The sequence below is a fragment of the Stigmatopora nigra genome, chromosome 3 (genome assembly GCF_051989575.1).
Source record: "Stigmatopora nigra isolate UIUO_SnigA chromosome 3, RoL_Snig_1.1, whole genome shotgun sequence".
NCBI lineage: Eukaryota > Metazoa > Chordata > Actinopteri > Syngnathiformes > Syngnathidae > Stigmatopora > Stigmatopora nigra.
The window spans coordinates 5878824-5905485 of NC_135510.1; the positions used below are offsets into that span (position 1 = coordinate 5878824).

The 26662-nt window shown below is 39.1% G+C and overlaps 4 protein-coding genes across 5 annotated transcripts; 1 reads left to right on the forward strand and 3 right to left on the reverse strand.

The window, feature by feature from the left end:
• Positions 1 to 5468: 5468 nt before the first annotated feature.
• LOC144193890 (b(0,+)-type amino acid transporter 1-like) lies at positions 5469 to 9979 on the reverse strand. Its single transcript, XM_077712520.1, has 12 exons — positions 9716 to 9979; positions 8998 to 9145; positions 7940 to 8182; positions 7750 to 7875; positions 7566 to 7665; positions 7401 to 7445; positions 7206 to 7329; positions 6972 to 7075; positions 6769 to 6865; positions 6475 to 6624; positions 6230 to 6404; positions 5469 to 6128 (listed from the first exon to the last, which is right to left on the reverse strand). Exons 1-12 carry the CDS (start codon positions 9755 to 9757, stop codon positions 6073 to 6075), a joined length of 1410 nt encoding a protein of 469 aa, XP_077568646.1. The 5' UTR covers positions 9758 to 9979; the 3' UTR covers positions 5469 to 6072.
• A 719-nt stretch (positions 9980 to 10698) lies between these two features.
• LOC144193888 (b(0,+)-type amino acid transporter 1-like) lies at positions 10699 to 16855 on the reverse strand. 2 transcript variants are annotated; one of them, XM_077712519.1, is made up of 14 exons: positions 15793 to 16855; positions 15082 to 15165; positions 14873 to 14997; positions 14350 to 14497; positions 13294 to 13536; positions 12992 to 13117; positions 12824 to 12923; positions 12655 to 12699; positions 12210 to 12333; positions 11957 to 12060; positions 11758 to 11854; positions 11513 to 11662; positions 11262 to 11436; positions 10699 to 11065 (listed from the first exon to the last, which is right to left on the reverse strand). In XM_077712519.1, exons 3-14 carry the CDS (start codon positions 14987 to 14989, stop codon positions 11004 to 11006), a joined length of 1491 nt encoding a protein of 496 aa, XP_077568645.1. In that variant the 5' UTR covers positions 14990 to 14997; positions 15082 to 15165; positions 15793 to 16855; the 3' UTR covers positions 10699 to 11003. The 2 variants fall into 2 exon arrangements, with proteins under 2 accessions (XP_077568645.1, XP_077568644.1); XM_077712518.1 differs by lacking the exons at positions 15082 to 15165; positions 15793 to 16855 and having other exon boundaries at positions 14873 to 15069.
• On the forward strand, positions 15850 to 19821 carry nudt19 (nudix (nucleoside diphosphate linked moiety X)-type motif 19). Its single transcript, XM_077712521.1, has 3 exons — positions 15850 to 16737; positions 17134 to 17341; positions 17409 to 19821. Exons 1-3 carry the CDS (start codon positions 15967 to 15969, stop codon positions 17603 to 17605), a joined length of 1176 nt encoding a protein of 391 aa, XP_077568647.1. The 5' UTR covers positions 15850 to 15966; the 3' UTR covers positions 17606 to 19821.
• Positions 19822 to 19954: 133 nt separating this feature from the next.
• LOC144193893 (regulator of G-protein signaling 9-binding protein) lies at positions 19955 to 21548 on the reverse strand. Its single transcript, XM_077712524.1, has one exon. It carries the CDS (start codon positions 21367 to 21369, stop codon positions 20629 to 20631), a length of 741 nt encoding a protein of 246 aa, XP_077568650.1. The 5' UTR covers positions 21370 to 21548; the 3' UTR covers positions 19955 to 20628.
• Between the last annotated feature and the right edge of the window lie 5114 nt (positions 21549 to 26662).

Here is a 26662-nt window from a genome sequence, read left to right on the forward strand (position 1 = left end):
AACCCCCCCCCCCTTTTTCCAACTTCAATCCATTATAATTTATTATAATTAATTTCTTCATAATAATATCCCAATACTCCAACCTCTCCCTTTCGCAAGAGTAAAAATTACAATTTTTTTACAATAAATTGGCTGGCCCCCAATTCAGGGTGTCCCCCACCTCTGGCTGGGATAGGCTCCAGCACCCCCAGCGAGCCTAGTGAGCACAAAGCGGTTCAGAAAATGAAAGAGAGACATTGTGCTTCCCTTCAGTAGTTCGGGGGTAGAGCATAATAAACACAGATGGTCCCTGCTCTCGAATTGAGGTTGACTGAATGTGTACTTTTATGATTCCTAATGTCTATTAACTTCCAATTAGGTACTTTACTTTGCTACAGACCATTTATCAGAAGTCCCAACAGTGCAAGCAAAAATCCTGTTTTCCTCTCATATACAGATTTCTTAACTCCCTGACCACTTTTTTGCTTACCTATTTTTTTTCCCCTTCGGTTTCAATAAACAAAAGGTAATGGTTAGCCAGTGCAGCACTTGAGAACATACAGCTAGTTATTACAGATCTCATTTTGGGCCTCTCTATGGAAACGTGCTTTACTGCTTTTTTACTGCTCCATATAGCTTGCTTGAGTCAGCCTCAAGCTCAGTGGTTCTTCTCAACATAACTTCAAAGACAGATATGCACCTTTTACATACTGTACCATCTCACCCATTTTCTATCACTGCAATCAACATTGTAATTTTAAGAATTAACTGCTGGATGAAACATCGGTTGAACATCTCGCTCCCTTAAGATACCCTGAGAAGTTAGTAACAAGGTCCAAAAGTGATTGACCTCAAGGAGTTTAGTGAGAAAAAAATTGAGAAGCAAATACTGGACTGTATAAGAACACAAACTGTGAGACGAGTGTCTTTCTTGGAATTGGCGTGAGTGTGTTTGGCAGTTCTTGAAACACAAAGAAAATGAGTAAGGCTCATAATGGCTGTCCTTGGCTGAACAGTTTTCACATTGACTACACAATAACTTTGGCACATTACTACTACTTATATATTAAACAAAAAAATAAAAAAAATTTAAATAGTTACTGTTTTTAAATAAAGTAATAAAGCAAATTTGTTCATGTTTTTTGGTCAGAACTGTTTATTTTTAGTACAGTACATTCCTTTTAGGAATCCTAAACAATGGTAACACTGATTATAGCACAAATCAATGTTTAATAAAAAATGAATGCGTTTTTTTTTTACTTAAATAGTGATAAGATATCAGTTTTCATTCTTGGTACGGCAATTTGCATCACACATATAGTTGAATTATTTGGGCTCTGCATTAGAAAAATATTACCAAGTTTCGTGTGTTGTTGTTTTATTTATTTTTTTACCTGACACAGCAAACCCTGTTTTCCCCCCCCTAACAAGGCCACCCGCAACAGCCTTGGTGTTTATTTCCCTTGGCTCCAATGAAGGGAGTTATCACAAAATGTTTTCATGTTACTCGTTGAGGGGGAAAAAAGAGGGGTCAATCCAGATATCATCCATTTTGTTTATTTGTTAAATAAGCAGTGTGGAGTCTGTAATTTGCAAATTAGATAGCATTGGTCCAAATGCAAATAGATAACATTGATTTGGGACTGTTAATGTGAGAAAGAACCACCCAGAAACATGTTCCATATGGATTGTATAGGAAATCCATGTCAGCACATATGTCCATAAATGAGTCTCCCCTATCTTTTAATGCCATCTGTAGATAGCCGGCCCTGGCTCGTTATTGACTGGAGGACACACCGCATGTCACTGCTCAAGGATTCTTACTGAGGACATTTATCAGAAAAATTGCATTACCCTGATGTCTGATAACTGTGAAAATGCAAGCAGGGGTTCAAACAAACACACTACGGATGGCAGACATTTACTGTGGTGTAAAGATTCAATGATTTACAAGCCCAGAATAGCATTTCGTCAATCAGGGTTGTTGTTGAGTGAAAATAACACATTTTAACATGCAAATTGTGTACACTGTCTTGAAGCTTTTATTCCCATCATGGTTTAATGTTTCATATTCATATTCGGGGAAATTCAGGGAAAGAGTGGCTAGCATGTCCACCTTACTATTCTGAATTTTTGTCCCACATCCCAAAAACATGCTTAGTAGGCTGAATGAACACATTAACTTCTCCCAGATTTTTTGTACTTGATATGTTAAAATGGCCAAAAAAAAGCACATATTTTCATGTATTTTGACTTTTAAATTCTGAGTAGGGCTCTTAAGGAATAACATTTAAAAATGTGATTTTTATTTTTTGGCTCTCTGTTAAAAAAAGGTTCACGCCTCCTGGTATATTACTATAAGGAAAAAATATTTGTGCGAGCTTGATGATAAAAAGACTTATAAGTCAAGTAAATCCTGTTTTTCTTAGTGGTTAAGGGCACATTCTATGATCTTTTTGTAGTATATGCTGATTGAATGTGGTAAAATGATGTGATAAAGCCTCCAAAACGGAGGTTTTACTGTCCTACAAATCTCACTTGACAGATGAAGAGGAATGTCTGACAATAAGATGCGAGATCATAACCAGTCTGTGAAGCATTGGAGGCTCCAGGCAGAGTTTAGAAGTGCGTACAGATGGGATAAACATCAGAGAGGATCCTGTCAGACACTCACTAAAAGCTGTTTGCACTCTTCCATTGGAGACAAAATGCCCCCCAAAAATGTAAGATTTTTTCTTCATTTTTTATTTCCCTCAATGTTTTTTTTTAAATCATAGGCCTACTATTCCTGATGTTTTATTTTTGACTTTTTAACCCACCCTCAAACACACACACACACACACACACACCTGCTGTATGCACTGTGTAGAGAAAAGCATCCCTGCATCATCTCCCTCCAGCCTGCCCACCATCTAACTATCGTCTGATCAAAGCGAAGCTAAACATGGACCAAGTACAGAGGCAAACCATGAGACAGGAAAGCACTGCATCTCGATTAGTAGATGAAACTTCGCCCTACCGCTGAATTCCTCTGAATTGCAACATACACATTTAGTAGCATCTCCTTTGGGCATACAGATTTCGCCAGAGCAAAGCTCTCTTTTAAGGTAGGCATGGACAGCTTTAAAATGAAAATCTGAAAATAGTACATTAACTAGATGCTGGTCTGATTTGTGGATGGTGATTAGTAGGTTATCTATTGTCATCTATTACATTTTAAACAGCAACAACACCTGCCAGTTTGTTCTTATCTTGCTGATCCATACTTGTTGGAAACCAAGCTGCTTTTTGAAGATTATTATGGAAGCCACAAGTGTGTGAGAGAGGCATAGTGTACATAACAAGAAAGAAAACTGATGAATTAACAGATCTTTTAAAACAGACTTTTCTTCAGGGACAAAATACCAACGGAACTGAGAATGAAGTTGTTCCAAAAAGCAAAAAAAAGGCATTTTTAACATGGACGGGCAACATCAAAATCACTGCAGAGTGCAAATTAAACTAACAGTAAGCATTATTTGTTGAGGAAATGAACAGGGGTTACATTTTCTGAATGATTCAAATGTCCATGTTACCTTGAAATAATATTATACATAAGATATTATAAGATAGGGCTCATATACCCAGTGAACATGCTGAAGTCTGCTTCCAAACAGAAATACTAGGAATTGGTATTCCAACATCTATGGGTAAGGAGAATATTTTATACATTTTATCTGTAGTTTTATTCTCTTAGAAAATGAATAAATGGGAAAAAAGGCAGAATGAAAGGTCAAAGAATTGATTCAAGGGTTTTAATGCAAATGGTAGTTCAGTGTCTGATTAGGAATAAAAACCCATTAATGCAATGATGAAGACATGCGGGTAAATTCTAATCAGTTTTTTTTCCGCATTGCATTGCTTTAATGAGTCCATCTTTTAGTGTCTTTGTGCATGTTCGAATTCTCAAATGGTTTCATCAGTATGTTTCGAAAATTTCCTCTCAATCAGTCTAGATTGGTTAGGATTCTGTAAATCAATAGTAGAGAAAGAACAACGAAATAGGATTACCTCACAGGGTTCATATACAAACGACATAGTTTTTTTCCATTAAACAATCAAGAACACCTCTGCAGCAAATAACTACTGCATAAAAATATTTTAAAAAGCTCAAATGTCAACCTTGATAAGATGGAACTCGTCTTGATTGGTAATGAGCATGCTTTCACTATTTCTAAAACACGCATGATTTCAATAGATCAGTGAAAATAGGTGAAGGCAAAGGCAGTATAAAAATGTGTAATTTAGGGGTTTAATTCATTTATTAAATCAGAATGTGAGATAATGTTTTGAATGTTTTGTCATTCTGCTGCACCATTTAGATATATTTGTGATTTACAGGGCAAATATAAGGCCATCAAGTCCTTTAACTAAAGCTCCGTACATCTTGAATACTACTTAACAATATTTAAGCATTTTTCATTGAAGGCTTGAAAGAAACTTCGTAAATTCATAAAACAGTGCTTTACCGACATCTTGTGGTACTTCATTCGTTTTTCATGTCTTTGAAAACGGTTTACTAAGTGAAACAAGTTATGTATGATCGGCACCATTTTATAAAATCATACTTAAAAATTAAAAATAACAAAAATTGCGTTTTTAATTCAATTTTCTTTTCATGTCATGGTATATGTAAAAAAATAACAAGATTAATCATTGGCAATATAATCTCATTAGATTAGATGAGGTATTATGTTTATAGTTTGTTACCCCCAAAAATGTTCTTTTTATCCTCATTATATGAATTAATTATCAGTCTTCATGAGGAAACAACATGGAATTCACTTTGGATAATTGTGTTATTGACCAATACTTTAACATTACCCACCCAACCACCCTTATTTGCCACATTTCGGATTAATTTTCACCAAATATTTGAGTGGACATTAACTTTTATAGTGTTCAAATTCTCCTGCACTTACGAGACACTTGGTGATAACATTCAGGATTGAAAGGAGTTAAGGATACCCTTCAAAGCTCAACGTGATGATGGAAAAGCTCGAGGGTTTGGACACATCATGTTGGTGGACAAGTTAAGGTATGCCACCGGGAAGCCAAAAGCCTCCAGCAGATAGGAATAATACTCCCCTCCGGATTTTGAGATCACGGTGCCCGGCTCGACAGAGCATGGTGTTCTTGCAGAGAATAGTAAGCAGATTACTGGCATGCCTTCCTTTCCTGTTAGCAGGTTCAAGGAAACAACTCATTAGTGATGTGGGTGAGATGGAGCCTCATGTCAACTCATTTTTCAACCTGAGCTCTCATTCAAACACATTTAAAGTACATACATTATTCATTACAGGACAGATATAGACACCAGTGACTCCCAACCACTGTGTTATGGCACCTAATTGGTTCATAACTTTCCGCTGTTGCAAAAATAATTATGAGATTCGAGGAAATTAGCAAAAACACTATTACTGGATATCAACATAATTCAAAGCTTATAACATCTTCTAGTGTTTTATTATTATTTCTAGTTTAATCACAACGCTATGTAAAATCATAAATCAGTATGTTTTGTATGGAAAAAACAATCATATGAAAGGTTTCATCTCTCATCTCATTTTCTGAACTGCTTCATCCTTATTAAGTTCGCAGGGGGTGCTGGAGCCCATCCCAGCTGACTAATACCCGGAGGAAAACCACGCAGGCCCTGGGAGAACATGTAAACTCAACACAGGTGGACGACACCTGGATTTGAACCCCCGCATATGAAAGGTACCATGTTAAAAAATAATAAAAATGTACAGAGGTATAAACCATTCAAAAATGAAACACTTAAATTAAGCCTTTTCAAACAGTCAATTAAAACTGAACAACATAAAGTTGCAGTATGAAGGCTGAATTCTTCTTATGCAGCTTTCCCATTGTGCCAATGTACCTAATGTTATGACCTTAATGTTGTAAAGCAAACCAAAAATACTAATTTTTACACATATAGACCAGTGTGACAATCGGGCATCCAAAAATGTCCAACAATGAGTCTGGCTGACACCATTACTTCTCAATGGAGCTAAAAGAGAGTAGACCTGGTTGACCTCCTCACTCATACTATTTGTCAGGAGGAACAACTTCCAAGAGGATTTGTAGAAAGATGGTGATAGGCCCTACAAGGATGGGAAGTATAAAGATTATATTTGAATTCATGTGAGTTCAAAACAAAAATATATACTGTGAGTTTATTATATAATGTTCAACATGTACTTACTCATGAGTCTGCGTGCCCACCTGACCTTTAAGTGGACAAATGGGTAGTACAAAAAGAGCCCACTGAAGATGAACAGTGAACTATAGAGGTATTCTATTTCAGGATTGTCAATGATCGGGGCCAGCACCAGGGAGCCAGAGATGAACACCATTAGGATTGCAATTATAATGGGAACCTTTTGGATGAAGACAAACACAAGATATTGATATAGATAAAGAAAACACAACAGAGATGTTAGACTTCACCTTGATTGGTCTTTTCAAGTCCTTCCTGGTGAAACGCATGACGATGAGAGACAACATTGTCAGGCCGTAAAAGAACCACTGAGCAAAACTGAAGTAGTTGATGAGAGTGTTGATCTCTGCTGGGATTATGTACAAAATTGCCAGAAAACCCTGCAAGAAAGTTTTTACAAATGAAAAAAATATTTTAAAAATTTAAATAAATAAATACAACACATTTAAATAAACAATAATAATCAAAAAATAAGACAAGAATATATACGTATGCATATAATAATAATAATTTGCAGCACTTACATTGAACATGATAGCTGGGGATGGGGTTAGGTGCCTCAGACTAATGAAAGATAAAATTCCCACCATGTGTCCTTCTCTGCCACTTACATAGGCAATCCTGAGTATCAAAACATAGTATTTGAAAAATTTAAAATTTGTCTCAAGGATTTCTTTTCACCTAAGAAATCACCAAATCCCAGATTTCTACATCATGTTTTTTTTACCTGCCTGCGGTGAAGCAGCTCGCATTGGCGGAGCCAAATGTGGAAAATACGACAAAAAGGGGGACAATCCAAGACATAGGGCGAAAGACTTTGTCTCCAAAAGTCTGAAGGAAGAACAAAAAGTATCACAACTCTGGCAAGGCAATCATCAAAGAGTATAATATGGTGGATGACATCATGTGGTTCGGTGTAGATCAGGGGTGGCCAAGTCCGGTCCTGACTTTTCCCTCTTACCACAGCTACAGCTGGTGACATCAGGAGTTCATTGGAGGTCAGGACGGTGAAATAAGCAATGTTGATCAGCACGTAGCATACGGCCACCAAGGGGATACCAATTAAGATGGCTAATGGCAGATTCCTGTGGCAAAAGGGGTCAAAGAAATAAGTGGTACAAAATCCTATTACTTGTACTCTTGATTATTTTCCTACCTAGCAGGATTTTTCAACTCCTCTGTGATGGAATTGACTTGATTCCTGAAAAAGAAATTGATAGCTAACAAATAATATACATTGATAAACAAGAATGCAATCTTATTCCAAATAAAGCCCCTTAAAATGGCTCATTACACTAGTTTGGAGATAGTGAATGTTTACCATCCATCATAGGCCCAGAGTCCACTATAAAAGGCAAGTCCAATTCCTCCAACAGACAGTGATTTGCCATCAAATGCGTTTGAAAAGTTGTCTGTGTTTCCTGGACACAAAGATATAGACGAGAAACATGAAATAAACTGACAATACATAATCTATCACAATGACAATATCCAGGAAATGTCACCTTGCGCCAAGAGAACCATTCCAGCTCCCACGATGACGGCAATGATGAAAAGTTGAGCTGCAGTAAAGCTATTTTGTACATAATTGGCTAGTTTGACACTCAAGCAGTTGATGGTCACAATGAAAGCTGGAAAATGAACAAAAAAATGGATTGGTTATATTTACCTATACTAATATATGTACCTATTTACCTATAGTTGCAGCTGCCAGACACTTGGTGACAACGACAGGAGGGCTACATTTAGGATAAAAAGGAGCTAAAAGATATTCTGCTAAGCTCAGTGTGATGATGGAAAAGGCTGAAGGCTTGGTCACCATCACAGTGGTCCACGAGTAAAGGTAGGCCACCGGGGAACCAAATGCCTCCAGTAGGTAGGAATATTCTCCCCCGGATTTTGGGATCATGGTGCCCAGCTCCATATAGCACAGCGCTCCTGCAAAAGAAAACATAGCAGATAAGACTAATTAGTAGGAGGCTTTTTCCTCTGTTCTTAGCAACTTCTAGGGAGTAACTTAATCGCAAGGGGAACTGGAGCAAAGCCACACTGACATTTGGACTGTATTGGTTGTTAGTCCATTTGAGGGGCCTCTATAAACAAATTGTGATTTAAGATAACATTACCAATTATGAGGAGTTTGGAGTAGCTATCTTCAATTTGGTTTCTGAAGATATGATATGGTGATGAAACAAGTAACCTTATGGCATATCTTCCCATAAGCATTGCCGGCTGGGAGTTTTTAGAGTGAAGATGTGGAAAATGCAGATCATTTGCTACTTCATAACTATATCAAGAGGGATATGGAAAGAAAATGCTTGGCAATGTTTATCCAGACCAGCCGTTTTTTGGTTCTTCCACCAGAAAATGAAGGAATGAATATGTATTGTACAACAAACGTCGTCATCACAGACCTATATAATATGAGGGATAGATTTTCTTGAATTGCAAAGAAATTGGTCACAAATGAAATAACTTTGCCCATGAAAATAAGGATTGTTTTCTCTACTTTCTGCTCTGTGTCAAGGTTCAATTGGGGAATGGGTGGACTTTTGGCTAATACAGCGAGTTAATGATCTTCAAACTTCCAGGAGTGAACCTTTTTGCTTTTGTTTCGGTTTTGTAATTAGCAGATTGTTTTTTCAGTGTAAGGCAATGGTGAAATGAAAAGAAATGAGGGGGAAAGAATCCTAAACTAATTGCGTTATCACCTGTAACAGAATTAAGCTTTCTAAGGAGTCAATAACCCTTACCCATCATGGCTAACACTCCGCAGGCAGCCCATATGAGAAGGCAGGGCCCAACAGCTCCAGAGTAGAACAGAACCGCTTTAGGGGTGATGAAGATGCCCGATCCGATCATGTTGCCCACAATCAGACAGACGGCGCTCAGTAGCCCCACCTAAACTCACACATACAGTCACGTCAAACATCACTTCGGGCCTGAAAAATGCTCATTTCAATTCTTATTTTAGAATCTGCACTCTTCTCATTAGATGGATAAATTGCTATTTTACCATTATCATTTATATTTTCCAATGACCTCTACAATAATGAATGACAACTGACAAAATAATGATACATACTTTCGCTACCGTTACCAGTGAGACACTAAAAATAAACTATCTAGACTTGTATGGATGGATAGCTATTGAAATTGTACAAAAAAATAATAATAATACAACGTTGCGGATCAGCGGTCTTAAAAATGGCTTAACGGGATGACCGGGTCCAACAAAGGACAGATGACTCAATGGAGAACGAGAATACTCGTTGTGTTTACCGTGCGACATGTTGGAAAACAAATTTAAAACTCGGATATAGGAGAACAGGAAATTTTACTGGTCAGGTTCAAACCGTGGGCTGAAGCGCTATAGCGCAACCCCCGTGACTGAGAGAAAAGGAGTGCCACAGAAGCATCCTGGGTTAAAGTCACATCAGATCTACTCAAAAGAAAAAATGCCAAGCTCACCTTCTTTTGTAGTGCAATGGTCTTCACTGGATGTTTATCCATCTTTTAGAACCACTGTCAAGGCTGGAAAAACCAACCAGACACTGCTTTTGCTAACTTGTACTTTTTTCTTCCATCTTTAAGGTTTACTCAACTTAAATGCAAAACTTGGCTACAAAAAGTTATAGGAATATTCTTGCATAGAAATTCTACTGGGAAGTGTAAAGGTGGTAAAGACCAAAGTCACTAACTAGCAAACCGAATGTCATTTTTTACAACCTTCTACCAGATAGCAAAATATTCTGTGGGCAGATAGTTAATCATTGATGATTGACAATCAATGCATTTAAAGCGACCACCAATGAAACCAAATGTGTGGGAATTCAAATTAAGACTATTTGCTATTTCTCTCAGAGACTTTTTTCTTTGCTTATTTCAAGATGCTTATAATACACCACAGAGTTGAGGCAATGTATTGCAGTTCTGTGCAAAGGAGGGCAAGGATGCATATTCCAAATGAAGACAAGTGAGATCTGCTCAGTTAGATAACAGAAGGGATTGTTAATCAGTTTTAGTTGCTTTGTTGTCAATTCAATCAAAAATAAATGCATCAGAGGGGCATCAATAAGTCTCAAGCGTATGGAGCAGATTCGAGGGAACAGTTTGTTACTCCAGAAGAACTACATAGGGCTGTAGAAGGTCCTTAAATCTGAACTATCTACAAGCTGTCACTATTTATGCAAACAACCTGACGGTTAATTAAAAAACATCTATTTGACATTCATACCATCAAAAAAAAGAAAGCCAAACACACACTGCCATCACCAAAGTAATTAGAATGATCAACGACTTTAACTTTACAAGTATAAAATGCACACCAAATAAATGGGAGTACGTACAAAAAGAACTTGGAGTACAAGAAGCCTAACCTAGAAATCAATGACCCACTGACATCTAGTGGTGTTTTATTCGCTTTCATTTTATTTGGATTAAAAGGTTTTATTAAAAAGCAATAAGGCAGAGATGTCATATACAGTACATTGTGCAAAGTTAGAAAATAAAAATATTAAATATAAACAAATATGATTACTAATAATTTCGAATGATGTAAGTTGTAAAAAAAATACATGAAAATACATGAATTATAATTCTCTAAGATGTTGTAGTTGGTTGTTTTTTCCTTGCCTGTACAAAATTCAATATTATAATATATATCATATCTCTATATTAGCTATATCAATAGGGAGATCCCGTAGTTTTGGATCATATGTTTCCCAAAAAACTTGGATATTTTTCTTGAGTCACAAGTTCATTCAGATTTATCAGGAGGTACCACTTCCATCAAAAGCTGTAGATGCATGGTGATGGGCCCTATACGCCGCCAATAAAGGTCAAAACTCAATGTAATCAATTCTACGTCAAGCAAAAAAGTCAACAATCCCTGCAAAACTAAAACCACACTGACTGGCTCCTAAGCGGCAATAGAATAAACTTTGAAGTTATGTTACTGAACTATAAATAAAAAATCATCATTTATTTTTGAACTAGTAAAAGTAAATGTACTTACTCATGAGATTATGTGCCCACTTCACTTTCAAGTGGACAAAGGGGTAGTACAGGAGGAGCCCACTGAGGATAAACAATGAACTGTATAGGTATTCTATTTCAGGATTGTCAATGATCGGAGAAAGCACCAGATAGCAAGAGATGAGTACCATTATAAAAGCTATTATAATGGGAATCTTGAGGGAAAAAAAAACAAGAAATTACTACAGCTCAAAAATACAACAACAGAAACAAATGCATGTTATTCGGCACCTTGACTGGTCTTTTTAACTCTTTCCTTGTAAAACGCATGACAATGAGTGACAACATGGTCAGGCCATAGAAAAACCACTGAGAAAAACTGAAGTAGTTGATGAGGGTATTGATGTCTGCTGGAATTATGTATAACATAGCCAGAAAACCCTGCAAAATAAAACATATTTGGTATATTTTATGGTTTTTAAAAAGTCACAACTTCAGTTGAATGCAAGAATTGCATCGCTTTTTGCAGAACTTACATTGAACATGAGAGCTGGTGCTGGGGTTAAGCGCCTTAGGCTAATAAATGATAAGATTTTTACCATGTGACCATTTCGGCCACTTACGTAGGCCAACCTGAGCATCCAAACACAACATTTAGATGTGGTGAAATGATTTTTTATTCATTTCCCTTGTCAATATTAGACAAGCACCAAAACACTTTTGTGCGGTCTTTACCTGCCAGCAGTGAAACAGCTTCCATTGGCCGAGCCAAATGTGGAAAAGACGACAAAAAGTGGAACAATCCAAGCCATTGGGTAAAGGACTTTGTCTCCAAATGTCTATATAATTGCACACAAAATGATAAAGTCAAGATACGTGTTTAATTCTTGCTATAATTCAACATAAATACAAATATTTCTATGGCATAGTCATAGAGGTTAGGGTCATATTTTTGAGCCATTTTATTAACGATTATATTCCTGCCTACCACAGCTACAGCTGGAGATGATAGAAGTTCATTGGATGTCATGACAGTAAAATAAGATATGTTGACCATCACATAGCAAACAGACACTAAAGGTATCCCGATGACGATGGCTAATGGCAGGTTCCTGTGGTAAGAGGAAAAGTACAAAAGAAAATCAAATAGAATTGACCATAAGGGAATAAAATGTCTCTCTACAGACATCAGACCAATGTAGTGCATGTTTACATCATATCTTTTAGCATGGTAGTATCACATGAATTCACATCATTGGGAGTAGTAAGGAACCACCAGGTTGCCCTCTTGGCCTCACATTTCAGGGTTCGATTCCCATGTCGGTCCTCACTGTGAGGACTTTCTCTAAGGGCTTGTGTGGGCTTTCTCTGGGTACTCTGGCCTCCTCCCACACCCCTTTTTTAAAAGATGTTTATATGTGGATATTTCCAACCTAAAGGGGTTTTTCAGCTCTTCTGTTATGAAATTCAGTTGGCTCCTGAGAAATGAGTTAAATGCAAGAAAACAATATTAGCACATTTAATAAAGGAGCTGGAATTATCTAGAGACCTGAGGTTTATCATTGCATTATTTTATTATTTATTAGAATAGGAAATGTTTACCATCCGTCATATGCCCACAGACCATTATAGAAGGCAAGTCCAATCGCTCCAACAGAAACTGATTGGCTATCAAATGCTTTCGACAGGTTTTCTGTGTTTCCTGGGCATACGGATAGAAAAATCAACATTACATCAGCTGAGCCCATTATAATACCGAAATATATCCACCTTGCGCTAATAGAACAATTCCAGCTCCCACTATGATGACGATAATTACAAGTTTTGCTGCAGTGAAGATATTTTGGACGTAACTCGCTAGTTTGACACTGAAGCAGTTGATGCCCACAATAAGAACTAAAGGGAAAAAACAAGAGAGGACCAGTCAATTTTTTAATATTATATACACCACCAAATAAAGGAGAAGGGATGAGGTGTAACGGAAGCAAAACCAAAAGCACTTTCATTAATATTTATCACTCTCATGTAATTTAAATGGAAAAAAAGACCTGTGAGGTGGTAGTTCATATTACCTACTGCTGCAGCTCCCAAACACTTGGTGACAACAATAGGTGGTCTGCACTCAGGATAAAAAGGAGCTGAGGCATACTCTGCAAAGCTCAGTGTGATGATGGCAAAGGCAGAAGGCTTGGACACCATCACAGTGGTCCATGAGTAAAGGTAGGCCACCGGGGAGCCAAATGCCTCCATTAGATAGGAGTACTCTCCTCCGGATTTAGGGATCATTGTGCCTAACTCTGCATAGCAAAGTGCTCCTACGAAGAACAAATATGATATGATACGTTATGAGACGCTTTTATGTCGTGATAGTCCGATATACAAAGAAATCGCAAATTATTTTCCCAAGTAGGCTATAAGTAATTCTATTAATCCTTTGAATGACACTGTCAAAGAAGTATTTATTTAATTATGCTTGAAGTATTTATTTAATTATGCTATGATTGAATTGAATTCAATGCTTTTATTGTGATTATAGTGCAATATTGCTGTTAATAAGCAGTTGTGTTGAACTACATTCTGGGAGCAGTGTGTTAAAATGTTGTTTTTAATTTACTAGATGTGAGTAGCAAAATATTAGGAACAATTAAAAACCTCAAAAAGTCTTGGGAACTTTTTTTTCTAACTTAATTTTGACAATTGTGTGTCTTTTGTTAATCATTTAGCTGTCTACATAAAACTATAATTTTGGTCCTATTGTGTGCATATGGTGAAGTGGTTTTAAGCAAAGCGCAATGACCTACTTTTTGTTTTCACTAAGTCAGCAAAGAGAACTAAAAAAATAAAATTAAGGAACAAAGGATTCCTAAAAGTTGACCAAAGTAGTAAACCAGCACACCTAATCAGTGAGGTCAGACTGACCAACCTTGAAGTATGATAATGTTTAATTGTCCCTTTATTAAATAAATCAAACTCAAGTGAATTCCGCTTCATTGTAACTGCCCTAACAATATTAATACTGGAGATTGGCAAGTGACGCAGACTTGGCAGTTTGAAATGATAAAAGACAAGCTGATATATATATATATATATACTGGAGTTAATATTATAGTATAATCTTGGTCACTCACCCAGTATGGCTAAAACGCCACAAGCAGCCCAAATGAGTAGGCAGGGTCCCACAGCTCCTGAATGGAGCAGTACTGCTTTTGGGGAAATAAATATGCCTGAGCCAATCATGGTGCCCACTATTAGACAGACGGCACTTAGCAGCCCCACCTGAGTTAACACACAAAAACATGCAGTCATTCTCAACTACTGCTTTGAAAAAACCCACTTAAGTCATAGCAAAAATATTATTTATTAAAGGGAATTTCATCCTATGATTAACCAATATTGATCCAGATATACATATAAGGCACATGGGATTAGAAGGCACACTGAGAAAATTGAACTCTTAGTTGCGCCTTATAGTGCGGAAAATACGGTGGCCTAAATTGGTTTAAAGAGATTCATGCAATGCAAGAGTGATTGTAATGGCAATTGAACAAGACACTGCACTGGTGTCACATGCGACTCCTGCCCAGACACTCCCACTGTTATAATACACTTTGTAAATCTATTCCTGGTGATTTAAACAACTCATATTCTTACCTCCTTCTGGAGAATGGTGGCCTTTGCTGGATTTTTCTCCATCAATGTGGAGTCCCCGTCAAGTTTGGCAGATCCGTTCCGAGACTTCTTTCTCTCGTTGGCCTTTGGTTCTTCCATTTTATTCTCTTGGTGCATGCGAGATACGCAAAGCATGCAGTTTAAGACCACAAAACAGTTACAGGTTAACTTCAGGATACATAAATACGTACGTCTCTGGGTGTTGAAATTATCCTGTGCAGTGTGAAGTTGGGCTTGTAATGTTCATGTAGTAACTTGTTTACCACTCCTACTTTCTGTCAGTATAAAAGAGATAGTTAATCCACAATCATAAATGTCTTCAGAGTGAGATCTAATAAATCCGAGTCAGAGCAAGAAATCAGCCCAAATGAAGAGTAGTTTAGTGGCTACTGCAATGAAAGGAAGAAAACACAGATATCAGGCAATGAAACTCAAGAATGGATGACAGTTTTATGAAGTTTAAGGATTCTATTCAGAGATTAACAGACAACATTCAAGCATGGAGAGGAGAGATTGAAATCCCAACCAAACCTAGTTCATATCAGTCAGTCCAAACTGTCAATATTATGTCTGAAAGAATGCATCTGGGGAAAATACAAGTTTAACCAGACACTTGGTTCCAGTATTTACATAACAACAATAAATTAGGACACTGGAATTTAGGTATAAACAGGTAAAAAGAGGATATCTGCAATCAAATTGAACAATTACAAAAAAATCTCCTACACATTTGCAGTATATCAATCTAGTAATTTTCACTTATTTTAATTTAAACTACACCATTGAACCATGAAATTAATATTAAAATTAAAACAGATTTTTTTATTTGTAATTCCGTTTTTTTAAAACTTATAAACGACTAAACATTACTACAGATGTCCAGCGTTTTTTGAATACCCTACCCATAGATGGCAGCACTGAATCAGTCATCCTCCATGCTTCCTAAAATGTTTCAAAGAAAAAGAAAAGAAAAGCACGTGTACTTCCGGCTGTCACACTCAAAACATCTTTTCGCATGTGGGTGATGTCTTTCAGGTGAATTTCACACAAAACAACTGAATACTTGACGCTTTAAGATGAACACTGGACTGAAACAATGGAAGGAGGCAGCCACTCTCATTTTAGCTGCCGGTCATAGGATCGGCGCGGAAACTTTATCCCCACCGACCGTGTTAACTCAGCCGGGTGACACCAAAGGACGACCCCTGGTCCCTCACCACTTTGACTACAACGTTTTGCTCCTCAAACGAAGCAGTAAAAGCGGATTCATGCCTAACGCCTATGTGTTCCCTGGAGGTTTGGTGGACTCTTCCGACTTTTCTAGAGATTGGTTGGACGTCTACAAAGCTTTTACAAAAACTCCCAACTTCGGTTTGAGGAGCGTTAAACAACCACCGCATACCAGACCCCCGATATTTGCTACCGACAGACTAAAACTGGGCTCCCCGATCCCGGGTGAAGTCGCTTTCCGTATTTGCGCCTTGAGGGAGACGTTCGAAGAATCTGGCGTACTGCTTTTTGTTGGCAAAGAGGACGAATTGGGGTTGTTAAAGGGCATCAATGAAAGTCGGGTTACAGATGAAATCAAGCATTACAAAGTAAACCAGTTGTGTAGCAGTGAATTGAGTAGGTGGAGGACTCTGGTCAACCAGAACCCGTCCAATTTCCTCAGAATGTGCAGGGAGCTGGAGGTGATACCCAACATCTGGGCTCTCCACGAGTGGTCCAACTGGTTGACCCCCGAGAGACGATATGGCGTAAAGAGGTTCGATACAGCCTTCTTCATGTGCTGTTTGGAGGACACACCATACGCCCTCCAAGACCAAAAAGAAATTGAGCAATTGCAGGTGACTTTGAATCTACTTTAAGTCCAGGCCTAATGCAGTTCATGATATTACTTGTTAAAAAGAACAGCAACATATTTTGAAATTTAGAGTCAAGCTATTTCATTTGTCTGCTAATTTTGATGGAGGTTATTGCCCAAAACTATTTAGCTAAAAGTATTCAGCTCAATGCTCATCCAGTTCATTTTAACTGGGAGGATTTCTCACGATTTACTGCCATTGATGGTGTTGAATGTCCAATTAATTTTGACTAGGAGCGTTGACAGCGCTCATTCACTGCCATCTATTGCCAGTCAAAATGGATTAGACATCTAGCACCGTTACCTTTGATCGGCATTGGAATAAAAATGTGTAGACTTTGTATATCCACTGCTGCTCACCTATTCTGTTGCATTTCAGTGGTCAACGCCTGCAGACGTCCTCCGAAGCTACCAGGCTCGTGACTTGTGGATCGCTCCCCCGCAGTTCTATGAGCTGAGTCGAATGTGCCGCTTTGCCTCGCTGAGCAACCTCCACACATTTGCCAGGCGGCGCGGCACAGACGGCTGTGAACACTGGCTACCCGTCGTCTTCTTCCAGGAGGAAGGCTACATATCAGTGCTGCCAGGTGCTCCACTCATCCGCTTTGCTGACCAATTCTTGCAGTGCTCTAATATCGCCAATCTTCTTCACAGGAGACGAACTGTACCCGTTGAATAGTTCCACCACGGCGAAGGTGGGAAAAAACACAGAGCCGGAGGGTTCGGAGTCAGCACTACACCGTTTGCTGGTCTCCGACCCCTACAGTCCACTCCTGCAGGTCAACATTACACCCAAGTACAACCATCTCTCACCCCTCACAGGACCCTTGGACGCCACACCCCCTGTGTGAACCACGTAGGAACACATTGCACACAAAAGCACTCCAAAGTGAATACACACCATGAGGTCTAGGTCATGCTCGCACAAGAAAGCTGTACTTTATTTCTTTTGTACGGCGTATCTATTATCATTGAGAACTGGCACAATCACGTTACAGTTCATTGAACCCACCACTTAAATGGAGACTTGCTGACTTGTATGTAAAAAATGAACTGTCTGTCAATTGGCCTGCTAGTGCCTAACTCATTCATTCACTGCCATTGACAGTGACAGACATCCAATCCATTTACACTGCCAAAATCTCCCCATTCAAATGTATGGGATGCATTTTACAGTCAATGATTCCCAATAATTTAACTGTAATTATGGACAAAGCATCGTAGAGTGGTTAGCATTTCCACCTCACAGTTCTGAGATTGAGGGTTCAATTCCTGATGGTTTCTGACCTTCCTATGTGGAGTTAGCAGTATACTCTAAATTGATTTATATAGGTGAAAATGGAACAATACGGTAATGTGTGTGTGTTTGCGTGTGTTTATATATATATGTATAATAGGTTAAGTGTAAGTAACAACACTCAACCTTCATGCAGTTTGCCTTGGAGAGTCAATTGAGGGTTACCATGGTAACTCCACAGCCATAGAAACACACTAGCGTTGTCCGCGATGATCAGGTGATGTTGTGGTTCTCGAATGTAGCGGGAGCCTGTCTGTCGAGCGCCTTTTTGAACAAACACACACTCCCCTGTAATTGGCTCGGATATTGTTCGTTTAATGCAGCTTTTTGGAGGAAATTCTTGAATTTGATAGCTTGAAAAAATATATTTAAATCTTTCCCTGGGTGTCCAAATTGCTCTCCTTAACATCCCTCATCCCGCTTCATAAAATCAATGAATTTTGACCTTGTCCTGTTTACTTAATTGCCTTCGTATTATGGGATATTTTGGGATTTCCCTTTATAGCAAAATCGCCAAGCTAAAAATAATCTTCAAGCAGGTATTTAACCCTTTATAGGGAACTCATTGGTTATAATAAAATATGGGTGTAGCTTAACCTCCTACTTATTTTGAGTTGTTTTATGTTATTTCATTGTTGACCCAGTGCTCTATTTAGACCAAGCCCCTTTTTTTTAAGGCTGAGAGCCTTAAGATCTCCCAAGCTATTCCAGGAAGACACAAATACTCTTAGAAGTAAAGCCATTAGCCAGGCAGTTCCAGCATTGCCTTTGGAAAATTGAACAGCATTTAACCTTAAGGTGGTTATGTCAAAAGTAATAAGCCTCTCTGCTTAAAATCCTTTTAGCTTTGCAGTGTTTACAACCTCAAGGCTTGAAATTTGGCACTTATAAAACCCTGACAATCATCTCAAAAGATGCAACTTTTTAACAAATATTTTATTACAATAAATATACCTGATTGTATGTACATTATCTCACACAGATGACTGTAGAAAACCTCTATTCATGTATTTACACACACACATATGCACGGTGCAATATATACATTCAACCCTGAAAAGGATCACAGGCTTAAAAGGTAAACTGGTGTATTATTTCAAGACGGTTGACGTATATAAAGGTCCCAAAATACTCTCCCTGTTAGCATAGCGTTGTGATTTGATGCACAACAATCTGGCTTTGTGGATTTTATGATAATGTGGTCGACCAGTGCTAAGAAGATTGTGTAATATTGTCGATTAAAATGCATCTAACCTGTGAAGAGCTAAACTTTACCTTTTAATGAACATCTTTGGATTTCTATGCCTTCGCGTTTAGTACTTCGAATTGTAAAACGTCATTTAGCACGGACAGGAATACTTAATAGTCCGGCTACGTCCCTGCATGAGCTTTGCCGCTAATCCACTTGGATTACGTGTTGTTAGTATCCCGATGGGCAGACACCGCTTCACATTACCAAATATCGGAGACATTTCTGAACACAGATTGGCAAGAAAGGCAAATAAGGTTGTGACGTTAAACCCACTCTCTTCTTTCTTATTTCTCTCATACATTGCTTTTGCCCATTTTATTCCATAAAAGCCTTAACGTAAACCATTCAAAATAAAATACATGTTTTCCATGTGGGTTCTTGTAGTGTTTGGAGTATTGACATTTAGATTGTGTCATATGTTCTTGTGATTGGGTCAACAAAATCAACATTTCCTGGGGCACAGTAAAATTCAATTTACTACTCTACTCATTATTACTTATGCATTTCATCCCCCCCCCCCCCCCAAAAAAAAAAAACAACAATCTCGCTGGCCCTTAAAAACAGGCCTACCTAACCTTAAAACTGGAACTATCGACCATCCTGCCATTTAAGAGTTCTACTTTTCACCTTTTTTTAAAAAAACTAGCTCACATATATTCACAATTGATTTTACTTATTGATTCAAGTCCACAGTAAGACCACATATATAATTTTTTTGTGCCTTTGGTTGCCCCCGTGTTTCTTGTGATGATGATTCATGGCAGAAAAATTCCAAGTACCTTACTCAAGCCAGTAGATGGCCTACTGTATCCTGAATAATTAAACTTTGCTCAGCTATTTTTGGCATACTTTTTGATTGCGCCACATACATTTTACCTAGCAAAATAAAGTGGCTGGGACCAATTAGACTGACATCAGCAATTGTTTTTTTTTTTTTGGCAAACCCCTCAATTAATTAGTGTATATATATGGGAATATATTTGGATTATTATGTTGCTTGTATCTCTTCACTTCCATTGACATTTACAGACTTTAACAAGTAAAAATGGCAGGATTTCCAGAACATCCATGGATTTTTCGAAAAACGGCCTTGGGGACAAAAGTTTGGACACCCCCCTTCCACTCATTGTTTGCAAGATGGACAAAATGTACTAAAAATATTTTTGTGGGCAAATTGGAAGAAAGAAACTTACTCTTTAAATAGCACACCATGACAGTTGAGAGTTCCTGAAACCGATAAGTGATGGTTTACTGAAGCCCCAAGTAGAGACGTCAAACCCCACCCCATGTCCCCCCACCCCCCAAGTCCCCCTCCAAGGACATGTTCAGGACATGTTAATGACCAAATATCCCAGCACTCCGGCTACAGTTACGATGACAAAGAAGACCAAGACGGCGCAGATGGAGGCGAAGCCGGCGTCCCCGCCGCCTCCCCCCTCTTCGTCCTTGGGTTCCTCGTCGCAGATGGAGATGACGCCCACGGAGGAATTTCCCACGCTCATGTTGGACTTGAGCTCGGCGCCAGGCTCCTGCTTGGCTTCCACGGCCCACGGCGCTACCTGCACCTTCATCTCCATCTCCTCCATCATCTGGCTCACCTGTCCGATCTCGGCCTGCAGGTCCCGCAGGTCGGCCGTGTCGATGTTGCTGTCCGCCTCGTACTTCATGTTCTGGACGCTCATGGCCCGCGCCGCCACCGTGCCGGTGCTGCCCGTCATTCCCGTCTGGATCAAGTGCCTGGTGGGCACCTTGAGCGGGAACTCCTGGCCTATCTCCAGGGAACGCTTCATGTCCACCTCCAGTAGATCCATACTGCTGGAGAAGAGAACCCAAAGGCGCTCATACTCAGCGCGGTCCTCCTTGCTGATGCTCTTGTCTTTCAGCAAAGAGGTCAGCTTAGTCCGGTTGGCCGCCGCCAGCTCCTGCGCCTTCTTGCGAGTCCGCTTCAGCTCCTCGCGCAAGTTCTGCGAGTCCGACGTGCTGCCCAGGGCCACGACCAGGTGCCGGTAGCACGCCGTCACTCGGTTCAAGGCGTCCAGCATAGTTTTACACTCCTCTTTGCCCATGGCTGCTCAGCGACGCTCACCCTCTCGTCGCCTCCTCCGCACGAATCGCTCCAACCGGAGAGAAATGGCGATCTGCGGATGGGGATCACCACTCTCCTATGTGAGCGCACATTCCTTTCCAGTTTGCATGCCTCTCGCTCTCCGGGAGGCTGATGATGGATGGATGGATGGATGGATGGATGGATGGATGGATGGAAGGATGGATTTAGGGTTCTCCGTTCCTTAGCGCACGGATGCGCAAGAATCTCACTGTGGGGTTCTTGAAAAAAATCCACTTTTAGCTACAGGTGGTTAGGATATAAGGGTTGGAAAGAAGAAAAAAACAAGTCCGCAATTTCATAGGGGACCACGGCGAGCGTCATTCAGCGTTATTAAAAAAAAGGGAGGAAAAAAAAAAGCCGTCCCCTTCGGAATGCTTCGTCCTTTGCTTCCGTGCGTCTATTTTGGTGGCGGAAAGCGCAGTGGATGATGTTTAAATGCCACTAAGCGCCTTCTGCGGTCACGTGTGAGCGCAAATGAAAAAGAAGCGACGGCCGCCGTGAAGGGCTGCGGGCGAAGGGAAGGAGGGGTCGGTGGCGAGCCTCGGGGAAGCTCTGAGCTCGTCGGTTGGCTCGCGAGGCTGCTCGTCACAAGCTTCATTTGGGTTGGGTTAGCACACTAACAGCGGATCGAGACGTCACCGAGTGGCCGTCACACTGGAAATGGGATAGATGGATGAATGGATGGACATAGGCCTGCTTTTAGTCGTGGCAGCAAGCCCAAGTGGACAAAGTAGCTGCTATCATCTTCTTTTGCGTTCAAAGGTTACTCGTGGGTTACCGAAACAAAGTCAAAATACTACAATGTATTTTGTCTGTTAAAAAAACTCAGATCACTGAATAAGTCTCTAATGGGTTGAAATTGTCATTATTATGCCTAGGGGGAAAACAGTCGATTTTTAAATCTCTCATCTCATTTTCTGAACTGCTTTATCCTCACTTGGGTCGCGGGGGTGCTAGAGCCTATCCTAACTGACTTCGGGCCAGATGTGGCGGACACCTTGTTTACGCTCACACTCATACACAGAGTGTCCGAATAGGCTACCATGCATGTCTTTAAAATGTGGGAGGACACCGGAATACCCGGAGAAAACCCATGCAGGCCTCGGGGAGAACATGCAAACTCCACACAGGTGGACCTGACCTGGTTTTGAACCCAAGTCCCCCTGTGAGGCCGACACAATAAGCACTCATCTGCCGGGCTGCCCTATAGCCAACATATAGTACTTTTTTTAAAACGCAAGTTAATGTGTTGTTTCATAATCGGAAGGCCAAACCTCCAGTATTCAAAATCAACTCATCTTTTTTTTGGTTTGTTTTCTGGGAAAGTCATTTATATTGGGCCCCTTATTTGCAAAACTTTCTTCCCAATGTTTGTACGCCATTCCTCAAATGAAATGCATACCCGTGCAGCAGCGAGCGGAGAGGTAGAGTTTGTGTTTGGTTTTGCCAGTATACACAGCTAGGATAATGTGTTGTTTACCTACGTGGACCCTTGCTGTGCCTGCTTTGCTCTTTTTGCATTATTGAAGCGGATGGTGCCTAATGATCTGGTGTCAAGCGCGTAGCATTGATGGACTTAAGCACACACTTTGACTGAAGGAAAATGAAGACCATTTGGGATGTTGTCAATCTCACTTATTTTTGGCTTGCTTATAATGAATGCTCTGTTTAAACTAGCACTGTTAGATACAACTCATTAATTATGCTAGTAGTGTATCTGAGACATTAATGGATGAGTTGTTGTAAGGTATCTGTTCCTTTGAGGGTTTAGGTTGGGTTATGTAGTCTTGGATTTTTCCCTTTGTGACTTGTTTTACCCATTGAATTCACTTGTTAGGGCAGTTTTCCCAATCTTATTTCCAAGTTGAACTCAGGTTATAAAACACTTTGATATGCAAATGATCATTCCAATATACAAAAACAAGACCCAAGTTACAAAATCCCTCAAAACGTAAATACATTTCCTGTGTCCTTTATAAAGTACTGCTCTACTTACTTTTTCCTCCTTTAAAAATTATATCCCCCACAAAAAAATAATAGCTCAGTCGATAGTCACTGTTTTGTTTTGTTTTTAATGAAAAAGAAGTTATTGGAAAACAATCCTGATTTAAAATGAATGAATGTGTACATACATCAGAATATTCAGTTGTGCAGAATTACAACATTGCCAGCAATGATGGTTTTTACATCCTTAGACTGTAGTGTCCCCAAAGACATGTTTCCCATCAGGAGGACCACGATTATAAGGTCATCTGCATATGTCAGAGTGCGGAAACAACCCCACCACTGGGGACCCCAGAATGATCACTCACATAGGAACCCCCCCAGTGATCACATTGTCTCCTTCACACTAGCTCCTCATGAGACACAAATGGAGTAAAGCACATTTATTATGCATTGTTTGTCAAGAGTAAATTACACAAAAGACTAATTACACAACCATCATTAATATGCACCTGCCAAGTTATTGCATACAATTCACTCTTTTAACTTTAAAATGATAATGATGTGCTAAACGGCTGCAAGTAGAACTAAAAAAAATAACAAATATGGGCATTTGCATGACTATAGATGCTCTAGTAAGAAAATAAACCCGGGAGTTTACCAACTAAGTGCATATAAATCTCCAAATCTTATTAATAATACAAGTTGCATTGTAAACATCCACATTGCACTTTTAGCGACGATGACCTCAATATTTGGATTTGCTTGAGACATCTGTCAACCATACATACACATTTAAAGCGCCCCATCTTGTGTATGGCCTTTCAAAATGGCAACAGATTTGTTTGAGCATATAAAAATATAAACTCCTAATCCTTGTATTTGAAAGCTGATTAAGAAATCGGTGCCCTATATGTGTGAAAATTATCTATGGGAGGTTCTTATGTTTCATTTTTTAATGAAGTACTATGTAAAATTTGCATTTGAATTATGAATTAGATGGTTCTAATATTTGAAGTGTATTTCCAGAAAACTTTGGAAATCAACCTGAGTGCATGAGCGCTTTGGCTATTTGTGGTAATGTGAAGAAGATTGAGTAAGGGTGGGTGGTGCAGCGTTTATGCAGAAAGAGCAAGTTTGTCTTTTTTGAATTATTGATGGAGGGAGCTCTTCCTCTGTGAGGCACAGAACGGAAAAGCAGCTTGAGAAGTTCCCCTGTTTGTTTTCACAGTCTCACGCAAACACATAAACTAAAGTGCATAGACACGCTTTCATGTATTTTCCCTGAGCTCTAAAGCTCAAGCAATGGCAACCCCAACAGCACTCACTTGTATAACTTTAGTATATATTAATTTGAGTACCTTATCAGGAAATGGACAGGAAAAAAGTATAGATTCTAAATTAACAAAAAAAAAATGCTTATCGCCAAAATGTATGCATTTTTTTTAAATTTAATCCTTTATTTATTTTTGTTTCACTGTATTTAAATTGATTCCGATTAATCTTGAAGGCAGGTTAAACAGTTAACTGTGAAAAGGGGAGTCCGAGAATCCTTTCTGTGCTATAGTGAGGTGAGCCAAAAGAATCTGTGACATCTGCTGGGTCACGGCTTAACATTAATCCTATCACCACAAGGTAAACTTTAGATAGGTTTGCAGACAGTGGAAAGTGATTTGGGAGGCCACCATTCTTGGTATCATTTTGTGACTTGTATATTCTACAGTCAGGTCCATAAATACTAAGACATTAATGTAAAAATCAAATATAGATGTGCAGATTCAGATACAACATTATACTTGGTATTTAATTCAATTTCTACACCCAGCACAGGAAAAAAAAAACTTTATTTAAGACCAAATTCTGTCATAAGCTCAAAAGGTAAAATTACCAAATGGCCGCATTATCAATTTGAGCACCAGCAAACAAAAAACAATGGATATTAAAATATTTTTTCCCTTTTAATCTGGAATTTTGTCACTACTTAGTAGAGTTACTATTATTATTTTTATTGGATTGACTGGGTTAGATATGTGAATTTTTAAGACAATTTCCTTCAGAGGTTTTATTTATAGTTGTTGTTTTACAATGGAATAGAAGACTGGATAAACGGGATTCTAACACCTGAAGTAATCCTGTGGACATTTTTCATTGCCAGGAGGGAGAAAAAAAACATTGGAAGAGAATACTTTAAGTCCTCCAGCAGCCTGCCAACCCACGTAAGCTTAAATGGGGTGGCTGCAATATATTTAATAAGAGTGCAGCTTCACTGGACTTTTTATCAGCCTGTATCCTTCTAAGCTTGCTGTGCTTCCACCAAGTGTTTTTACATCCAAACATGCAGTGAGAGATGATGGTGTTGAGGGCTAAAAGGTCTTTGGCCCTTGCTCTGTTTGCGTCCTGCACTTTGAGCGAAGCAAGGAGATTGAGTGTGGCACAAAATCCCTTCTAAAAGGCTTCTAGCTTGGATTTATGCAGGACAGGCAAAGGTGGGTGCGGTACAGATAAGCCTGCGATAAGTCAAGGGCTGCTCAACGCTGGTGTGGGAATGCGTCGTCCAGCCTATCACTTTATAAATATTCATAAATAAATGCCATTGAAATATTCACCATTTTGAAAAATCATCATAGGGACAAACATAATGGTAACAATAAGTTTTAAATGCACCAGTGCATTATCCCTATAAACTAGCTAGAATAGCTAGTTATTTCACACTATAATCCATTAATTCACCACACTATGATACCAGTTTGAAAATCTAAATTCAGCTCCTGTTTTTTCTTTTCTTTTAGATTGGCGACTTGTTAAAAATGAATGGAGACGACCCTGCTTCGTTTAGTTTTTGATTCCTGAGGGATTTAATTCAAAACGCACACAAGATTCAAAATTTTCCAAAAGTGCGAACGTAAATTCCCATAAATGTTGCTTTGTAAGAAGAAATGTGTAGAAAAGATGTCATATAATTATGTGGAAAAACAGATTTTTTTTGAGAACAAAAAAAACGTAATTTAAAGTAGAAATTGTGAGACTATATTAAAATCAAGTCAGAAGTTTCAGTCGTGGAAATGGAAAGGGCTTCAATCCCGATTCAGCCTATAATCTGCTTTAAAGGATTGCTGGGGTATTTGTCTCCGCCTCTCTATCTAAAACTAGACGGTTGATATTGGCTCTGGGGCAGAACTGGAGTGAAGCTGTGGGGGGGACAAGCCGCTTTGTCTTGTGCTCATAATAATCCACTCCTGGGAAACCTGATGGCAGAGTCGGCTGCCAGTAAAGGTCTTGCTCATCCCTTGGGGGGGAGCTAACCCATG